Genomic DNA, 21,726 nt, shown 5'->3' on the forward strand with positions numbered 1-21,726 from the left:
CAGAGACAGCAGGGCGTGCGGGGGAGAACATAGTGTCTGGAGTTAGACCCGAGGTTGCCAATTATCAGCCAACAGCGGAGAGTCATTAACCTCTCTGGACCAGTGTTCACACTGATGACTGTGAGCTGATGATGAGACCCTGAGAAAATTAAGTAAAACCAACTGTGACTCACACAGAACAGACATTCAATACTGCATCTGTTAAATGCAATGAATTATTTGGTGAACATTTACCTATTACAAAGAGAGGGGTCAGCGGCATTTCTATAAAAGAGTCAAGCCCTTGGCCTTCCTGTCACTTCAAAAGTAGAAAGGAATGCACTTTGGTAAAGGACATAATAATAGGGACTTCAAAATTCCATAGTATTCTCGGAAACAAAAATACCATGCGACTTTATCAAATAATGCAGTAAATTTCAATTAATTTAAGGGGGCTTCTGCCATGAAAAGAAGTAAGAGGTCAGATCCTGGGCATGGAGAATTACATCAAAGTAATCCCTAAATAAATAAATGTCTGTATTATGCTCCCCGAAAGGAAAGAGCAACACCCATTTGAGCACAGTCTCCTCCTCCGACCCCCTTCCTGGACCTTGCTGCCCCCCAGCTCAGGAAAGCCCTCCTCAGCACAGACAAGCCCACCCCGAGCACACCTGGGGGGTGGTGGGGCGCCCATCCTGACTTCTCTCCTGTCCCCTTGATAGTGGGTTTTCATTGCTATTGTCATTCAGTCACTCAGTCGTGTCTGACTCTTTGCAACCCCATGGCCTGCAGCACGCCAGGCCTCCCTGTCCTTCACCATCTCCCGGAGGGGTTTTCACCGGCCAGATTTATATTTAGGATTAAGACAAGTCAGCAGCCTCTCTTTCCTAATCAAAATCAATGCAGGTGGATAACCTGTAACAAATACCTTTATATCTAAGAAACAACATGGCCAGAAAGTTTAACTCGTTAATATTCTCTCTACCAACATGCAAACGAGTTTTCTCTTGTTTTGCAACCCCATGGACTGTAGCCACCAGGCTCCTCTGTCCATGGTCTAGAGACCAGGAAGGGAAATGCACAGACTCAGGAGGCCACAGCACAAAGACAGGACACATCAGGCAGAATCTGGACCCCTAGTTAACTGGAGTTGCCCGAGTCATCATCTGGACTGAAAGATCAGAGTCTGGAGGGAACGGGAGTAGCAACATGTCTGTGTTTCCCTTCGAGGTTCCAATCAGTGGATGCAGTTTGCTGACTGAGACACACACAAAAGGGCTTTCTGTCCTGCTGGACACCTGACAAAAGACTGTACCCTCTAAGCCAGCAGTAGAGAGAGACTGCGTTCCATCTGCCAACTGGAGAAAGCTTTTACAAAGGCCCAGAGCCCCTCTCTGTGTGCAGGGCATGACTCACAGTGCGGCTCGTAGGGGGGTGGAGGGTCTCCACAAGGCACACACTCCATGTCTTGAAAACCAACAAGTTTTGTCTTTCTGTAAAACCTAGAAGAGAAAGGAGAATAATCTTTGTGTTGCTTTTTTCATCTCAGCTCACAGATGCAGCAAACAGATTTCTGTCATAAATTACTGCCAGTCTCCATTACCAGTTCTATGTTCAAAAAAGGTTCTCAAAGGCTTAAACGTTACAGTATATTTTAGACCGGCACAACTTTAGAAGGCACTCTGAGCATGCTGTGGACACTTAAGAAATGACAATTCACTCAATGTGACTTTGTAGATTCTACTCAGCCCCACTTTTGTACATCGAGGTGGGGGGGCGCCAAGAGGGAATATGAAATCTGGATGTTTCTATTGTTGTTTAAATGACAAAATACCTTATGCAGGGCTAGTTTTTAACCTTTGAAATTCAGAAACCAAAATGCCATGCAAACCATAGGAACACCAGGAAAATGTAGGCAGATACTTGTACAATCTTGATACGGGGACACCTTTCCAGAAATGAGAAGAAATCCAGGAACCGGAATAGAAGAGATTAACAGTTTTGAACACACACACACATAAACACACTCACACACACATGCATGCACAAATACTAGAGACATCTGAAGAGCAAAAACAAATCGTCAACATAATTCGTGGGCAGAAGAAAACTGGAAAGTAGTTCACAGTATTGTCTATAACTTAAAAATCATTATGATGATAGTAAACATGGGACATCTCTGATGGTCCAGTGGTTAAGAATATGCCTGCCAATGCAGGAGACACGGGTTTGATCCCTACTCTGGCAAGATCCCACGTGCTTCGGAGCAACAAAGCCCCGGGGCTACAACTATTAACACTTGTCGAAATTAGAGACAGCCCGCACACAGCAACAACGACCAGTGCAGCCAAACATAAATTAAAATAAGTAAATAAATACATTTCTATAAAAGTAAATCTGGCAACTGAAAAACATGCAAAGAACATTAATGTTCCAAAGAACATACCATAATTTTAAAATTTCATAATTTAAAAAGTTGCTCAGTTGTGTCCGACTCTTTGCGAACCCAAGGACTATACAGTCCATGGAATTTTCCAGGCCAGAATACTGGAGTGGGGAGCCTTTCCCCTCTCCAGGGGGTCTTCCCAACCCAGGGATTGAACCCAGGTCTCCCTCATTGCAGGCAGATTCTTGACCAGCTGAGCCACAAGGGAAGCCCAAGAATATTGATGTGGGTAGCCTATCCCTTCTCCAGTGGATCTTCCTGACCCAGGAATCGAACCAGGGTTTCCTGCATTGCAGGGGGATTCTTTACCAACTGAGCTAAGAGGGAAAAGATGATGAAATTAAGCACTTTAAATAATTTTCACATTAAAATGTTTAACCTCATTACTAACAAGCAAGTGCAAACTGCAATGAAAATATACTGTTTTGAATTAGAAAACTGGGCACCTGTTGGCAGGCACCTAGGCAAACGGGCACACGTGTGCAGTGGGAATACAAACCGCTGCTTTACAGGGCAATTTAGCAACAGGCCTTCAGAACTCAATAGAACAGTTTACATCCTATCCAGTAATTTCATGTTTTGAAATTTATCCTCAAAAAATAATCAATTGGGGGAAATTGGATGTAAATAGAGAAACCACAGCATTGCTTATAAAAGAAAAAAACCCAAGAGGCCTGGCCCAGACCCAACAGCAGATGTGACCTCAGCCGTGGTGGACCCAGGACTGTGCAATACAAGGGGGCCTTTAGAAACCGCAATGCAGGTCCACGTACCTATTTTTTTTTTTCAGTTCATGAAATACCATTAACTGAAAATGAATTGTGAATAATATAATTCTAATTTGCACAAACATACACTTTGGTATAGATTCTTTCAGATTATTTATTTATCAATGCAGCTAAAGACATTTATGTGTGTAAAGGTGCATTGTAAATAGCTTGGTATATTATACACCAAATATTAATAGTGATTATTTCTAAACGGTGGGGATTCCAGTGAGTTTTATATACATACATACGTATTCATGATAGATGTATGTATATACACATGCATTTTCTGACCTTTCCATGACAAAAATAGTGATATGGAGAATAAACTACAGATCAAGTTTATAGAGACAGGTAGATGCAATTATTTTGTGGAATTGGATTATTTAGCAAATCTGCATGATTTGTGGTTGAAGCAAAATCTGCATTAAAACTAGATAATTAGACCAAATGTTCAGACTCATCCAGTACCTGCTCAACCTTCCATTTTCAATTGATTGTGAAGATCTGATCATAATATGGTGACTTGCCACCACAATTTGATAAAAAAATATTTCTTTTGGAATTTATAAGGTAAAAGTCAAAGAACAAAGTTGGAGGAGTCACACTTCCTTGTAGAAGCTTGCAGAAAATCGTCTGACCATGCATGTGCGTGTTCCCTTCTGGGCTCTCTGTTCTGTTCTGCGTGTCTGCATTTATGCCAGCATCACACTGTACTGAAAACTGGAGTTTGTAATGTGTTCTGATATCAGGAAGTGTGACTCCTCCAACTTGTACTTTATAAATTCCAAAAGAAAATTTTTTTATTAAATTGTGGTGGAAAGTCACCATACTACAATCAGTGACGCAGATCTTCACAGTCAAATGAAAACGGAAGGTTAAGCAAGTACTGGATGAGTCTGAACATTTGGTCTAATGAATGGATCTGGGACAGTCTCTTCAACAAAAGGTGCTGGGAAACTACATTGCCACATTCAAAAAACTGAAGTTTTATCCTGATTATACACCAAATAAAAAATTAATTCAAAATGAATTAAAGACCTAAACATAAGACCCCAGACTGTAAATTCCTAAAAGAAAATACAGGAGAAGTTTCATGACAACATCTGGTAATAATTTCTTGGATACGACATCAAAAGGCATATAATAAATGGGCAACAAAAGCAAAATTAGACAGGGAGTATATTAAATCTGGGACTTTTGTATATCAAAGGATACTATTGATGTGATATGTACTTATTACCACACTCATGGAGCGGTATATAATAGATATGTACAGCTTCAGTCAATCATACCTCAACCAAGTGGTTAAAAATGTCACAACCAAAAAAAGAAAAAAAGACTTTTGAATTTTAGTAACAGTTTCTTCGGAAGTTAAAAAAAAATTGAGACAACGAAAAGAATGAAAAGGCAACCTATACTATGGGAAAATTTATTTGCAAACCGTATATCTGATAAGGGGTTGATATCCAGAGTTAAATAATTTCTAAGCTATGGTTTCGGAGAAGGCGATGGCACCCCACTCCAGTACTCTTGCCTGGAAAATCCCATGGACGGAGGAACCTGGTAGGCTGCAGTCCATGGGGTCTCTAAGAGTCGGGCACGACTGAGCGACTTCACTTTCACTTTTCACTTTCATGCATTGGAGAAGGAAATGGCAACCCACTCCAGCGTTCTTGCCTGGAGAATCCCAGCCTCATGGGCTGCCGTCTATGGGGTCACACAGAGTCGGACATGACTGAAGTGACTTAGCTTAGCAGCAAGCTACTGTTTTTCCATTAGTCATCTACAGATGAGAGAGTTGGAACATAAAGAAGGCTGAGCACTGTAGAATTGATGCTTTTGTATAATGGGGTTGGAGAAGACTCTCAAGAGTCCCTTGGACTGCAAGGAGATCAAACCAGTCAATCCTAAAGGAAATCAACCCTGAATATTCATTGGAAGGACTGATGCTGAAGCTCCAACAAGTTGGCCACCTGATACAAACAGCTGACTCACTAGAAAAGACTCTGAGGCTGGGAAAGATTGAGGGCAGGAGGAGAGGGGGATGACAGAGGATGAGATGGTTGGATGGCATCACCAACACAAAGGACATGAGTTTGAGAAGGACAGGGGAGCCCGGAGTGCTGCAGTCCATGGGGCCACAAAGAGGCAGACACGACTGAGACTGACGAGAACAACAAAAACGTCCTTTGCGAGGAAGGGGTGATGCTAATCCCTTCTTCACAGAGTGGTCTGGTGATTAATCATCGAATCAGTACAGAGTGCTTGGAAAATGTCAGCCATCCCGGTTACTAAAAGCAGCAAAGAACTGGCCAAGTGGGTTCCTCTTCCAGGGCAGGGCCCCAGGCCCCCTCAGCAGAGAAAGGTGGGTGGGGCCGGGGCTGGAGGCCATGTGGCCCCTTTTGCAAAGCTTTCACAGGCCCTGCACAGCATTAACTGACAGTAATGTCTGTGATGTGTTTAGTGCTTACTGTGCCCTAGGCACTCTGCCAGGCTCTGGACATTAGCTCTATTCTTAACCCTTCCGACAATGCTACAGGTTGGTAGCGTTACTACATGATATATACGTCAGTTCAGTTCAGTTGCTCAGTCGCGTCCAACTCTTTGCAACCCCATTAATTGCAGCATGCCAGGCCTCCCTGTCCATCACCAACTCCCGGAGTTCACCCAAACTCATGTGCATCGAGTCGGTGATGCCATCCAGCCATCTCATCCTCTCATCCTTCTCCTCCTGCCCCCAGTCCCTCCCAGTATCAGGGTCTTTTCCAATGAGTCAACTCTTCGCATGAGGTGGCGAAAGCATTGGAGTTTCAGCCTCAGCACCAGTCTTTCCAATGAACACCCAGGACTGGTCTCCTTTAGGATGGGGATCTCCTTGCAGTCCAAGGGACTCTCAAGAGTCTTCTCCAACACCACAGTTCAAAAGCATCTTCTGTGCTCAGCTTTCTTCACAGTCCAACTCTCACATCCATACATGACCATTGGAAAAACCATAGACTTGATTTTTACATAATTGACTTATTTATCTTAAAGAGGTTTTTTTTTTTTTTTTGATGTGGACCATTTTTAGTCTTTGTCAAATTCATTTCAATATTGCTTCTGTTTCATGTTTTGGTTTTTTGGCCACAAGGCCTGTGGGATTTTAGTTCCCTGACCAGGGATTGACCCCTGCGCTAGAAGGCTAAGCCTTAACCACTGAACCACCAGGGAAGTCTCTATTAGATGGATGACATTTTTATAGGTGAGAAGAATTGATGTCAGAGAAATTAAGTAACTGGCTGGAAGCCACGACCATACTTGTGAACAAGGGCACTGACTTTCCCTGGTTGGTCAAATTGTACCCGGAGGACAGACTCTCCACGCCAGGGTTTAGAGGGGCCAAGCCCACAGTCAGGTCCTTATCCCAGTAAGACCATGGCTGCAGAAGCTGGGCATGGCAGCAGGAATAAAAATGCCCACCTTATGCCTGATCTTGGCATTTTTCTGGAGGTAATACGCAATTCATTTATTTTCTTTCTTTTTTAAAAATATTTACTTATTTGAGTACACCGTATCTTAGTTGGAGCATGTGGGATCTAGTTCCCTGACCGTGGATCAAACCCAGGCCTCCTGCATTGGAAGCACAGAGTCTTCACCGCTGGACCACCAGGGACATCCCTGTTTATTTCCTTTGCACCTCAATTTTCCTGTCTGTAAAGCACGTGTGAACTATTTGCCTCTTTCACACAAACACAGTCAAGCTGGGTGAGCACTTTGAACACACCCAGGAAGACCTGTGTACAAGTCACTCTGTAATTGTTGCCTGCCCCATACCTTCATGCTGGCTTAGAAAGGATGTAATTTTAAACTAATCATATAAATAAACGATGAAACACTATTCAAATATCTACTCATTTCTAACCTTCCCGCACGGAAGCATTTATTTATAGGATGAGCAAACATTGAGGAAACTAAAGCTGTGGTTTCAGGTGGCAGCAAATTTGGTGGAAGATGAAGAAGCACGTCTGGGAGGAGGCTCGGGGGAGGCTGGATCCCCTCACGGTCCAGCAGCTCACACCTGGGGTCCCCCCCAGTCCCACAAACAGCGAGTCCTGGGTCTCCAGGCACTGCCCACCTTGGGCAGCAGCCCCCAGGGACTCCTCTTCCCCCTGCCCCGACGCCCGACCCCAGGGCAGAAGCACACAGACTTGGTTTTGTCAGGACAGCAACAGAGATAAGACAGGTGTTCAGTTTCTATCCCTGCATTAGATTTGCACAAGGTCAAAACTCGGCATAATGATACTCAACAGGTATCAGTGCCTTCTGAGATTACACTACTTTTTTTTTAATAACAGACTAGGGACATCCCTGGTGATCCAGTGGTTAAGACTCTGCACCTCCAATGCAGGGGCATGGGTTCGATCCCTGGTCAGGAACAGCTCTCACATGCTGTGCAGCACAGTCAAGAAATAAAAATTCATTAAAAAACAGAGTAGATTATTGAGATATAATTCACATACCATGTATTCCATCCCTTTAAAGTAAACAATCTTTAGTATCGACACATTCACAGAGCATTCATGGACACATTCTGTGGACTATTTTAGAACATCTTCACCACTCTAGAAAAGAAACTCTGCTTCCTTGGCAACCACACCCCATTCTTCTCAATCTTCCCCAGCCACTAGCCCTCGACAGCCACTAATTTACTTTCTGTTCTTTAGATCTGCCACATCTGGACATTTCACACACATGCAATCACACAGAACGGGGTCTTCTGTGATTGGTTTCTTTCACTTCGCATCCTGTTTTCTGGGTTCACCCACGTTGTCACCTGTATCAGTAATTCATTCCTTTTACTGCCGAACAGCATTCTGTCATTAATTCGTTAATTACACTCCATTTAGTTGATCCATGGATCAGGTGAAGGACATTTGGGTCATTTCTACTTTTTACTATTACGTATAGTGCTGTGAACAGCTGTGTACAAGTGTTTGTGTGGCATGTTCTCAATTCCCCTGGTTATATACCCAAGGGCAGAACGGCTAGGTTGCAAGGAAACTCAATGTGTAACTCGTTGAGGATCTTCCACACGGTTTTCCAAAGCAGCTGCACCATTTTACATTCCCAATTTCTCCAGTCCTCACCAATACCTGCTATTGTCTGTCTTTTGGCTATAGCCATCCTTGTGGACACAGAAGCAAGAATACACAGAAGAACTGTACAAAAAAGATCTTCACGACCCAGATAATCATGATGGTGTGCTCACTCACCTAGAGCCAGACATCCTGAAGTGTGAAGTCAAGTGGGCCTTAGGAAGCATCACTACGAACAAAGCTAGTGGAGGTGATGAAATTCCAGTTGAGCTATTTCAACTCCTAAAAGATGATGCTGTGAAAGTGCTGCACTCAATATGCCAGCAAATTTGGAAAGCTCAGCAGTGGCCACAGGACTGGCAAAGGTCAGTTTTCATTCCAATCCCAAAGAAAGGCAATGCCAACAAATGCTCAAACTACCGCACAATTGCACTCATCTCACATACTAGTAATGTTCAAAATTCTCCAAGCCAGGCTTCAGCAATACGTGAACCATGAACTTCCAGATGTTCAAGCTGGTTTTAGAAAAGGCAGAGGAACCAGAGATCAAATTGCCAACATCTGCTGGATCATCAAAAAAGCAAGGGAGTTCCAAAAAACCATCTATTTCTGCTTTATTGGTTATGCCAAAGCCTTTGACTGTGTGGATCACAATAAACTGTGGAAAATTCTGAACGAGATGGGAATACCAGACCACCTGACCTGCCTCTTGAGAAACCTGTATGTTGGTCAGGAAGCAACAGTTAGAACTGGACATGGAACAACAGACTGGTTCCAAATAGGAAAAGGAATACATCAAGGCTGTATATTGTCACCCTGCTTATTTAACTTATATGCAGAGTACATCATGAGAAACGCTGGGCTGGAGGAATCACAAGCTGGAATCAAGATTGCCGGGAGAAATATCAATAATCTCAGATATGCAGATGACACCCCCTTATGGCAGAAAGTGAAGAAGAACTAAAGAGCCTCTTGATGAAAGTGAAAGAGGAGCATGAAAAAGTTGGCTTCAAGCTCAACATTCAGAAAACTAAGATCATGGCATCCGGTCCCATCACTTCATGGGAAATAGATGGGGAAACAGTGGCTGACTTTATTTTTGGGGGCTCCAAAATCACTGCAGATGGTGATTGCAGCCATGAAATTAAAAGATGCTTGCTCCTTGGAAGGAAAGCTATGACCAACCTAGACAGCATATTAAAAAGCAGAGACATTAGTTTGCCAACAAAGGTCTATCTAGTCAAGGCTATGGTTTTTCCAGTGGTCATGTATGGATGTGAGAGTTGGACTGTGAAGAAAGTTGAGCGCCGAAGAACTGATGCTTTTGAACTGTGGTGTTGGAGAAGACTCTTGAGAGTCCCTTGGACTGCAAGGAGATCCAACCAGTCCATCCTAAAGGAGATTAGTCTTGGGTGTTCATTGGAAGGATTGATGTTAAAGCTGAAACTTCAATATTTGTGGCCACCTGATGCGAAGAGTTGACTCATTGGAAAACACCCTGATGCTGGGAAAGATTGAGGGCAGGAGGAGAAGGGGACGACAGAGGATGAAATGGTTAGATGGCATCACCAACTCAAGGGACATGAGTTTGGGTAAACTCTGGGAGTTGGTGATGGACAGGGATGCCTGGCGTGCTGCAGTTCATGGGCTGGCAAAGAGTTGGACACGACTGAGCAATTGAAATGAACTGATCCTCATGGACGTGAAGTATATGCGGGGGTATTTTTCTGCATTTCCCTGATGACTGATGTTGAGTATCTTTTCACAAGCTCACTCATGAGTATCATCTGTGTATCTTATTTGCAGAAATGTCTATTAATATCTTTTGCCCATAATTTAATTGGGTTACTTGTCTTTTTGTTATTGAGTTATAACAGCTCTTTATATATTCTAGATAAGATAGTTCCTTATCACATATATGGTTTATGATTTATGAATAGTTCTAATTCCGGGGGGTTGTCTTTCACTTTCTTGACAGTATCCTTTGAAGCACAAAAGATTTTAATTTTGATGAAGTCCAATACAGCTATTTTCCCTTTGATTGTTGTGGTGTTGGTGTAAGACCACTACTTTTTGCATCTGTTTGGGTGGTAAGTTTTTGCATGAGGACATGATTCATAAGGCTATTTTCTGCTCTTTCTTTGGGCCCAGAGTTTTAGCTGTCCTCTGGCTTCAGTAGAAGCCCCAAGACAAGCACCTGGCATCTGTCAAACGCCTGGTCTTGTGGGCACATGCTGGTCAAGTACAGTGAGGGCCCTGCATCTGTCATGACTTGGAGCGTGGATTCTGGCAGCAGAGTCCTGGACACGGCTCCAAGTTGCGCCTCGTACTCTCTGTGCAATCTTGCCTGAATAACCTTAATGATAAGGCTCAGTTTCTTCATTTTTAAAACACTGTGAACATTACAGAAAATAATTCATGTAAAGTGCTTCTCTGTGTTAAATTGTTTCAGTCCTGTCTGACTTATTTGCAACTCTATGGACTGCAGCCTGCCAGGCTCCTCTGTCCATGGGATTCTCCAGGCGAGGTTATTGGAGTGGGTTGTCATTTCCTCCTCCAGAGGATACAGAGTGCTTAGCCACTAAGTAATACGTGTCTGCTGCTCCCGTAATGCTGCCAGCCCTGGTCGATTCACTTCTGCCATAAAACCTGGGTTCCAGGCAAGCTCCAGGATTCCTGGTCTCTCCTTTGGCTCTGCTCTGTATTAAAGACGTCCTCCTGGCAGTCACCTGGTCTCTTCCCTGCCTTACCTCCTGCAGCAAGGCCTCTTCACTCTCTAACAGACCACCACTTGGCCCCAGTGGGTCCCAGTTTTCATCACCACTCTGGCTTCCAGCTGCCTGTTTTATCTGGCAGGTCCAGCCAACCATTACCTATAAGCACTTATTAAAAATCCCTCCTCCTGGGCTTTGTCTCTCCACTTGGCCCAGGTGTGGTCCGCTTTCTGTCCACGGCCTGGGTTCCTTTCCAGTGTGTACACTTAAGGTCTCCAGCATCACACGAGTCCACCCCTAGCACCCCTTCTGCCTCTCCCTCCAGCCCGCTCTATTGCCTCCTACACCCGCTTGTCCTCTTGGCCGTTTCTGAAACGCACACATGTCCACCCCTAGGGCCTGCGTCCACAGAGACCTCAGCTTTTCAGCATCACCCAGCCTGATGACCTACTCTGATCCTGCCACCTGCCTCTCTTCTCTGTCCCCAGTGGGCACACCCAGCCCCCTGAGACGCTGAAGACTTTCTGTTTTCCCCAGGAACCACCACCTTCTACCTTTCTGCACAACTTCTTAGTATTTACTATGCAGGTATTTTTCAAACCGTATTAGGATGTAAGCTGCCCATGGGAGGCAGTCTTTGTCTCCCTCCGAAAGCAACACCTGGCAGCTGCCCCACAAACACCGCAGAAGTGACCGGCTGGACGGTGGTGTTTGCATTTCTCTGATCATATGGAGGATGGCCATCTTCCTAGCATCACAGGCCACATGCATTTCCTCTTTTGTGAGCTGCCTTATTCTTTCATCCCTTTGTCCATCTTTTCTTTCTTATTGACTGGTGGGGACTCTGCAGACTTTTGTGACACCGAGCCTTGGTCACTGGCTTATCTGTTTGATCCTAACCCCCCGCCTGTCACCGTGCAGGGCGTGTGGGAGGCCCGGGAAACAGAAAAGCCGTGAACCTCGGCAACCTTGTTGGGGTGGGTGTCAGCAGGCATCTGTGTCTGGAGGGGAACCAGAGAGAAAATCCTGCTCAGAATAAATGACCTGATCTCCCGGGGAGGACTGGCCACGTACCCAGGCAGGCAGTCCCCGCAGACGGCGTCGCCAGTGGCCGAGCAGTTGGCCTTCTGGAAGCGGCTCAGCAGGGCGCAGTCCAGGCACGGCTTGCACTTCTGAGAGCCCCAGTCCTCCTTGAACCTGTGCGGCCTGCACTTCACACACTGGGCGTCCTCCCCGTAGCCAAAGCCACATTCCTGTGGGGATGAAGAGACAAGAGACGGCTATTCAGACCTCGAGAGCGTGAAAAAGGAGGACGATGAGATACGACGATGAGGAACCGGGCTGGTAATTACCCAGCGCCCGCCTCCCTGCACACAAAGGCCCCTCTTTCAGCGGTTCCCATGTGTCTCCCTGCTAATAATCTCTCTTACGGCCAGAAGTATACTTTGTCATCCACTTTATTCCAGCAGCATGAGTATTTGAATACGAAAGGCTCTCTGCCTCCCGCTGCTGAATTATTGCTGGCTTAGGGTGGAATCAGGCACTTTCTTCTCTAACTCGGCCAGTCATCTGAACCCTCAGAAACTGGAGTCAGGGAAACAGGCAGACACACACTCACTTATCAAGGCAGAAAATAAGTGCTTTGATAAATATTAGAACGCAAGGATGGCTGCATATGAAATGTCAGAGGCTTACAAGCCTAGAAACCTATCCAGTGAACTGCCTTGAAATATTTAGCTGTTTATTATCATCGTTTGCAACCCCATAGACTAATAGCCCACTAGGCTCCTCTGTCCATGGGATTCTCTAGGCAAGAATACTGGAGTGGGTTGCCATTTCCTTCTCCAGGGGATCTTCCTGACTCAGGGATCAAGCCTGCATCTCCTGTGTCTCCTGTACGGGCAGGGAGGTTCTTTACCACTGTGCCACCTGGGAAGCCCTGGCTGTTTATTGCTGTCTGATAGAAGATGCTTATATGACACCTAAAAGAACACTATATATATATACACACACACACACACACACACACACACATCCTTCTTATCCATCCCTCTGTTGATGGACACTTAGGTTGCTTCCATACCTTTGCTATTTTAAGTAGTACACTGAAGTGCATATATCTTTTTGAATTAGTGTTTTTGTTTTTTTCATATGTATACCCTGGAGCAGAACTGCTGGTGTGTAAGGTATGAGACCTACACCATTTAATTCCAGAGCCAGACTTCTTATTATTATACTGTGGGCTTTTCTGGCAGTTTATCTGACATGTACACAGGAGGATGTCTGAAGAGTTACATGTCATAGTTAAACCGACTATGTGATGGTTTCTACAGAACTGCTGCTGCTGCTAAGTCGCTTCAGTCGTGTCCGACTCTGTGCAACCCCATAGAAGGCAGCCCACCAGGCTCCCCTGTCCCTGGGATTGTCCAGGCAAGAACACTGGAGTGGGTTGCCATTTCCTTCTCCAATGCATGAAAGTGAAAAGTGAAAGTGAAGTCGCTCAGTCGTGTCTGACTCTTCCCGACCCCATGGACTGCAGCCCACCAGGCTCCTCCGTCCACGGGATTTTCCAGGCAAGAGTACTGGAGTGGGGTGCCATTGCCTTCTCCGTTCGATAGAACACTGGCCATTAAAAAGAAAATCAGGCAGCAACTCATAAGCTGCACGCATAGCCTCACACCAAGGGTGTGCCAGGGGCCCACGCGGCCCCACATGAGCATGTGCCAGGGGCCCACGGGCAGCCAGAGGGGCAGCGGGAGTCAGGGCTCCCCTCACAGCCTCAGCTCCCTCTTCTGGGAACCATGGAAGCCAGAACACAGGTCCAGGGAGGTCATAATCCTCATTTCTCCATAAAATTTACACATTTAATTTCTCCATCCATGAAGTGAAGTCGCTCAGTCATATCTGACTCTTTGCGATCCCATGGACTGTAGTCTACCAGGCTTCTCTGTCCATGGGATTTTCCAGGCAAGAGTACTGGAGTGGGTTGCCATTTCCATCTCCATCCATATTTAGATACAAAGACAACTAATTAAAAATTAAATCAACAGACACACATACAAGAATATACAAATGAACTTAATTACAAAACAGAAACAGACTCACAGACATAGAGAACAAACTTATGGTTACCAAAGGGGGAGGTGGAGGAGAGGGACAGCTTTGAAGGTTGGGGTTAACCGATACACACTATTGTATATGAAATAGATAAACAGCAGTCCTTCAATATAGCACAGGGAACGATACACAATATCTTGTAACAATCTATAATGGGGAAAGAATCTGAAAAAGAATAGGTATTATGTATGTATGCCTGAATCTCTTTGCTGTACACCTGAAACTAACACGTGGTAAATCAACTACGCTTCAATTAAAAAACAAAAACCAATACAAAGAATAGTATTGCCTGTACTCAGTAAGGAACTCAATAAAGAGTATTAGCAATAAGGCTTCAATCCACTAATGAACTCATGCACATTTTGGGGGAGGGGCCCCTTCGTCCCCCTTGCAGCTCCTCTGTCCGTCTTTCAGAAGTGTCTTGAACAAGCACAGCAAAGAGCTGCGGAGAAAAACAAAGCAGGAGGTCAGCCCCTCCTCAACCCCGAGGGCTCCAGCTGGACAAAGCTCTGACCTGAAGGCAGGGGGGGACAGGAGAGGGGTAGAACCGGGGTCTCCCACATTAAGGCAGATTCTTTACCATCTGAGCCACCAGGGAAGCCCCAGTTCACAAATTAGAATCTCCTTAAAATCGTTAACAGGGATTTTTTTTTTGTGGGGGGTGGAATGATGAGGTGTTTTCAATTCTCACAACTCCGTAATGATTTGATTTTCGTGCAGAAAGCAGCTGTAGCAATCAGGAAAACAACACAGACACACATCTAGAGAGAGTTCTTGGGGTGTGTGTTCGGTCTCAGTGGGGTGGGGGGAGCCCCTGCTATTTGGGGGGCTGTGCCTCTCAGTGTGATCTGCGTTGGGACCATGTTAGCTGCAGAGAGAGCCGGGCATCCCAAGATTTTCGTTTGGCACAGAAGGGCACTTCCCACCCCGTGCCCCCAGCATCAGGGATCAAAGCATGTGACATCCGGGGCAGGGCCTCAAGCTCAGTGTCCCCGCAAAGGTCCCTGTGGCCACAACTGCAAAATCACTCTTGGTTGCAGGTGGCTTGCATATACGGGTCTCATATACAGGTTAACACACAACAGAGAGGGGAAGGAAAAGCGGGCAGAGGAAGACAAGCAAACAAGGGGAAAGAGGTAGGGGTCTGTGAACCAGCAGCACACCTCTGAAACGCTGCTCTCCCGGCCAGGCTGACGCAGCAGAATGGGGGTATTCTCCCACACTGGAGACAAACACACATAGGCCACTTGCCAGCCAAGGTACTCTGGGAACTCTCTGACCCTCAGCCACTTCATCTGTGAGAGGGGATATCATCCGGCCCTACAGGGTTATTCTGAGAAATAAACTGGAAAACATATAAAGCCTCCAAACTAGAAATCAAGCACTAGCATCCGGCCAAAGAACGGATACCAACGGCTTTTATTATTCTGGATGATCTACAGCCCAAGTGTTTCTGATTCCAGTATAATAAAGTCTCGCCGGGGAACAAAGGGATCTGCAGACCCCAGTTTTTTAGGTGACTTCAAACACCACTTTGAAGTACTTTAGCCACTTGATACAAAGAGCTGACTCACTGGAAAAGACCCTGATGCTAGGAAAGATTGAGGGCAAAAGGAGAAGAGGGCGACAGAAGATGAGAAGGTTGGATGGCATCACCGATTCAATGGACAGGAATTTGCGCAAACTCCAGGAGATGCTGAAGGACAGGGAAGCCTGGTGTGCCGTGGTCCATGGGGTCGCAAAGAGTCGACATGACTGAGAGACTGAACAATAACAACAAAAGCATCACTTTTCATCTAAAACATTTTTACTGAATAAAAATCTGTTTAAAATGAGTCTCAACTACTTGCTTTTGAAAATGGGTACACAAAATAGAATTTCACCTTTCCCGGTTGAATCCACTGCTCCATTGCGCTATTGCACAAAGAACCAGGCAGCCCTGGGTCTGCAGGCGCTGCAGCTGTGTTAACGACCTTGCCCGGCGGTCAGCTGCTCTCCCTCCCTCCTGCCGGGCATCACCGTCCACAGCCACTCACTTCCTCTCCCCATTCCCGAGAAACTGGATAAACGATCTGACTTGAAAGAATACACACAGGGGTGTTGACAGTCCCATCTCTCTTGAGAAAGAACATATACTTTAGTGTTGGAGAAATCTTTGTGCTTCTTTTTTGATTCTTGGCTGTATTCTAGAGTGTATATCCTACACGAGGACTCTTTTGGCCAAAGAGTTTTTGCCATATATCGCTGTGTGTCATTTACACGGCATTAGATTTTGTAGAATGAGGATTTCATGATTTTTTCTTTTTTTTTGGCTCATTCTACATTGGACCAAATCATATATAGAAAAGAAAAAAGTGGGGCTCCAACTGTATCAGAGGTTTCCTTAATAACTGGATACTGGCTCACTATTTCTGCCTGGAGTTCACATGTTTTACTGGCAGCAATAGCAATTTTCTTTGGGGTAGCACTGGGTTAGGGGTTGAGGTAAGGCTTTGCATCATTAGTATCATAAAACAGTACCGAAGTGTACAGAGCAGGAACCATGAGTCATACTTGTACAGAGATTGATTATTTGGGTGAATTTTATTCAAATAGCTCAGCTGATAAAGAATCCGCCTGCAAGGCAGGAGACCCTGGTTCAATTCCTGGGTTGGGAAGATCCGCTGGAGAAGGGCCAGGCTACCCACTCCAGTATTCTTGGGCTTCCCTGTGGCTCAGTTGGTAACGAATCCACCTGCCATGCAGGAGACCCGGGTTTGGTCCCTGGGTTGGGAAGATCCTCTGGAGACGGGAAAGGCTCCCCACTCCAGTATGCTGGCCTGGAGAATTCCATGGACTGTATGGTCCATGGGGTTGCAAAGAGTCAGACATGACTGAGCGACCTGCGCTTACAGTCAGAAACAGACTCATAGACATAGAGAAGTGTGGCTGCCAAGGTGGAGCGGGGTGGGGGAGGGCTGGATTGGGAGTTTGGGGTTAGTAGATGCAAACTGTTATAAACAGGATGGATAAACAACAAGGTCCTACTGTGCAGCACAGGGAACTATATTCAGTATCCTGTGATAAAGCATAATAGGAAAGAATACGAAAAATAATGCATATATCTCATATAACTGAATGCCTTTGCTACACAGCAGAAATTACCACAATACTGTAAATCAATAATACTTCAATAAAATTTTAAAAGTATATATTTTCTCTAAAGTATTTGCCATTTTAAAACAATACTATTCTAATACTATTTTTGAACTTTTAAGAATAACATCATAGCTTGCAGTTCATGACAGCTTAAGTGTATGAAGTGACCATTTCATGCGTTGAATTAACTAGACATCTTGAATTAACTAGAAATTCAGAGCAATTATTTCCAAAGAATTATTGTACAGCGTCCAAGGCAGCAACCACTTTTAGAGCTGATTTGTCGTATTTCTAAAGCACCGTAAACATACAGATGCCATAATTATTTGAAATCCAGGCTATAAAGTAAACAGCACATAAATATTAAATTATATCCCACTATAAATGTCTATTTTGATGTTTTTATTTCACTCAGTGAAACAAAGTGGTTAAAGTGCCTTGAAATCTTCCATATTAAGTTCAGTAAACAACCCGTCCTTCATTTGTAACTTCCTACCCCCCACCCCCAGTCAAACTCTACAGCCAGGTTTGTGGAAACGTCACAGACATGCCCTTCTGGTGTGTGTGCATGTGTGTGCAGCTTGAGTGCATCTGCCTGTCTCAGGGCATGCTGGCAGTGTTCAGGATGCGGGTCTCACCACTGCATCCCAAGGGCACCCTCTTTGCCCCAGGTGAAATTCACTGGTGAGAACCACGAGATACACTACGGCATCTAACCAAAATAGCATCCAATCTTTGGGGTTTTCCCTCATGACTCTGGGCTAGGAGGGGGTGATTTCTCTGGTAGAGTGCTTTCTTTGAGTACAGAAGCAGAAGAAGTATGGATGGGTCTCTGGAGAGAAGGCAAGGAGCAGGCTGCCCGTGGTGGATCTGCTTCATCTTACTTTTGACAGACCCTCCACTTGACCAAACTGGACAAGCTTCTCTGAGCCAATTTCTCGACCATGCCCTGTTCTTAGGTCTGGTCTTGAAGAGCCCAGGTGTCTCCCATTCTCCACACATGCTTATTCTCCGTATCTGACCAGCTCTCCTCACCCTCCCCCCATCCTCCCCACTCACCGGTGATGTCTGATCGTCTGCCCACCTTCAGCAGGAATCCCCCTGTCTGTTTAGCCGGGATGCCCCTTCCCCTGATGCTTCCTTTTTGGGAGTTCCCACCCCAGTTCCCCATCCTGCTCCCGGGCGCTTGCCCCCTACATGTCCACCTAGATTTGAAACTGAACCCAGTTGTAGGCTGAAGTCTCTGTTGCAAAAGCTCCTGAACAGAAGTTCTTTGTACTGTTTTAACCTCTGTCCAACACATCCCAGGTGGCCCTGAGTTCTCCCTCTGACCCTTTTATTAGAAGGAGTGTGTGTGTATGTGTGTGTGTGTGTGTGTGTGTGTGTGTCTAGCAGGGTGTGGTGTGGGAGGGAACAGTGAGTCAGTCACCAGCCTGGGCTCTAGAATTAGTGACATGTTTTGGCTCAGTTGGTAAAGAATCTGCCTGCAATGCAGGAGACCCCGGTTCGGTTCCTGGGTCGGGAAGATCCGCTGAAGAAGGGATAGGCTATCCACTCCAGTGTTCTCGGGCTTCCATTGTGGCTCAGCTGGTAAAGAATCTGCCTGCAATGCAGGAGACCTGGGTTCGATCATTGGGTCAGGAAGATCCCCTGGAGATGGGAAAGGGTACCCACTCCAGTATTCTGGCCTGGAGAATTCCATGGACTGTATAGTCCAGGGGGTCACAAAGAGTCGGACACAACTGAGTGAGTTTCCCTACACTTTCACTTTTGTTTATGGAGGACCATCTCCCATTGATATCCATGCTAGAAACACATGGAGGCTTCAAGACAATACTATGGACTTCATTTTTTAAATTATGACCTGCTGGAGACATGGGTTCATTGTCTGAGTTGGGCAGACCCCCTGGAGAAGGGAATGGCAACCGACTCCAGTATTCTTGCTTGGAGAATCCCATGGGCAGAGGAGCCTGGCGGACTACAGTGCTCCTCAGCTATGAATTCCCACTTCTCCAGGATGTATTCAGAGATGACCCCCTCCCCCTGTAAAATCCCACCACAGCGCACCCCACACCTGCTGCCAAGTTTCTGAGTCATTCCTGTTCCACCATCCTCAACAAGAGACACTGAGTAACTTTTCTTTAGCAGGAGTTAAGCCAATGTGTAATAAAGAACTGCTTGCTGTTTAAGATGGATGAACAAACATTGTGCATTTTCCTAAAGTGTGTTATTATTATTACTACCACTACTACTGGTGCTATTATTTAACTCCAGGGAGCAAGCCTGTAAAGGTCATGGCAATATTTCCTGGTTGGCAAGGCCAAGCCTTCCTCCCGGGAGGGCGGGGATGCACGGATCGGCTGCCTTGTCTTGGTTCCGAGGCAGCAGGAGGCTGGACAGAGCCGGCGGCCATGGCTCTGTCACTCTGCCCAATATTTTTAAGCCACATTTGGTGGCTTTCCAGTAGCAAAATGACTCAAAGTAAACAGTCCTCAGATCCCCTTCTCTCCTCCCTCCCTCTGCAAAGCCAGAACCGAACAAAAACACAAGTGGATCCCACCTACATGCTGGGGGAGCAGGCCCCCACCCCCAACAGGGGAGATCCTCTCAGACCACGAAATGTCCCGGAGACACATTCTGGGTGCTCGAGTCGAAAGCACTATTTATTTGTGCGGCCAGTGACTATTAACTTGGGTTCTTTGAACTTTAAAAGCTCAACTTGGACGGAGAAGAAGTTATTTATAGAGAAAATCTAGGGCACAGAAATGGGAATGACGAATTAGATTCATGTGGCCGATGTTTAGAAATCAGCTTTTTAATTTCCTTTAATAAAACAACACCAAAGATGCATCCCCCGCCCCAAACTTTCGGTTTGTGAAAACCCACAGTTGAGTTTTTCTAAAGAAAAATTACAAGCTAGAGCTTGTTAATATCTGCCAAACATCAGTGGGCTCGATTAGGTATAATTAAACACAAATAAAGTGAGCAACGGTATAATTAAATGGCAGAAATGAATCCTTTTATGCTTGAAAATTACACTAAATTTTGTGTAACTTTGTTCATAAGGATGAAAACAATTTTCCAAGAGGGAGACGTCTTTAAAAATAGGAAGCCCCGCATAGACTCGCATCAACTCTTGTTGTTTACAAGAGTCAATTTTTTCACATTAACTAAAATCATCCCAATAATTGCTTAGCAAAGCTTACTTTGAAAACCATGCCAGAGACTTGAAGTCTGTTTCCAGAGGCTCATGCAAAAACTAGTTTCCTGATTTACTGCTGAGAGGCGACCGTGTTAAAAGCTCACTGTTGGCATCAATACTCGGTGCGGGGGAGGGGCTGGGCAAACTCGAGATGGTGAGAATCCAAGTCTTATGTGGTCACTTCGGGAAAACGAAAATATCATCTCCCACACATCCCAATGTTGTTTGCTCTCATGAGCCCCCGGGACGCCACCTGACACTCAGGCACACGGTCCTGGTCAAAACACCGGCGGGGCTGCTCACAGAGCCATGGAAACCACATGTGGTATTTTTTGCCTCAGAAATAGGAAAAAGACATTATTCATTATCTTTATCATAGACTCTCAAAAACTAAAACCTAAACCATGCAGTGGGGGAGACAGTAAATATGGCTCAAGGGAGTAAAACCCTCAAAACAGACTCCTAATGGTTCCATGACTTACCACATTACTTTCCAAAAGATTCAGGAAATCTACTTCCTAAGCTGAGTTACTAAAAAGTCTTTTTTTTCTTTTGAAGATTTCTCTTTTGTTCCCCATTTAAATTCCTCCTTAATTGAGTTTTTAATTTTAAATAATAAAGAGTTTGAGCTAACATTTGCATGGATCATATATTGCTGATCAAATGTGCTGTGCTGTGCTTAGTCACTCAGTCGTGTCCGACTCTTTTCGACCCCATGGACTGTAGCCCGTCCCCCCAGGCTCCTCTGTCCATGGGATTCTCCAGGCAAGCATACTTGAGTGGGTTGCTATACCCTCCTCCAGGGAATCTTCCCAACCCAGGGATTGAACCCAGGTCTCCCACATTGCAAGCAGATTCTTTACCCTCTGAGCCACCAGGGAAGCTGATCAAATACATTTGTCTAATTAAAATAATTAAATTTTGCATACAGGTTAATTATGTATCAGTATATGTCATGTAGAATATTGATTACATATTCCATAAATATAATATACACTGTATATGTATTTATATTATATATGATCTGTGCTGTGCTGTGCTAAGTCTTCAGTTGTGTCCAACTCTTTGCAATCCCAGGGACTGTAGCCCACCAGGCTTCTCCGTCCTTAGGATTTTCCAGGTAAGAAGGTTGCCATTTCCTTCTCCAGGGGATCTTCTTGACCCAGGGATTGAACCTGGGTCTCCTGCATTGGCAGGCAGATTCTTCGCCACTAGCGCCACCTGGGAAGTCCCTTATATATGAGCTATGTAATACCAATTATGTAATGCTAATATAATACATATT

At 45.2% G+C, this 21,726-nt stretch overlaps 1 protein-coding gene across 3 annotated transcripts in view; it reads right to left on the reverse strand.

The window, feature by feature from the left end:
* Positions 1 to 21,726, reverse strand: part of TNFRSF19 (TNF receptor superfamily member 19) — a 91,401-nt gene that overhangs the window by 37,371 nt on the left and 32,304 nt on the right. For all 3 annotated transcript variants that reach the window (XM_070380519.1, XM_070380517.1, XM_070380518.1), the window contains exons 4-5: positions 12,059 to 12,237; positions 1,396 to 1,481 (exon numbers count right to left, since the gene is read on the reverse strand). In XM_070380519.1, the coding sequence (XP_070236620.1) occupies positions 1,396 to 1,481; positions 12,059 to 12,237 (265 nt within the window). The remainder of the gene's footprint in view (positions 1 to 1,395; positions 1,482 to 12,058; positions 12,238 to 21,726) is intronic.

The sequence above is a fragment of the Bos mutus genome, chromosome 12 (genome assembly GCF_027580195.1).
Source record: "Bos mutus isolate GX-2022 chromosome 12, NWIPB_WYAK_1.1, whole genome shotgun sequence".
Classification (NCBI taxonomy): domain Eukaryota; kingdom Metazoa; phylum Chordata; class Mammalia; order Artiodactyla; family Bovidae; genus Bos; species Bos mutus.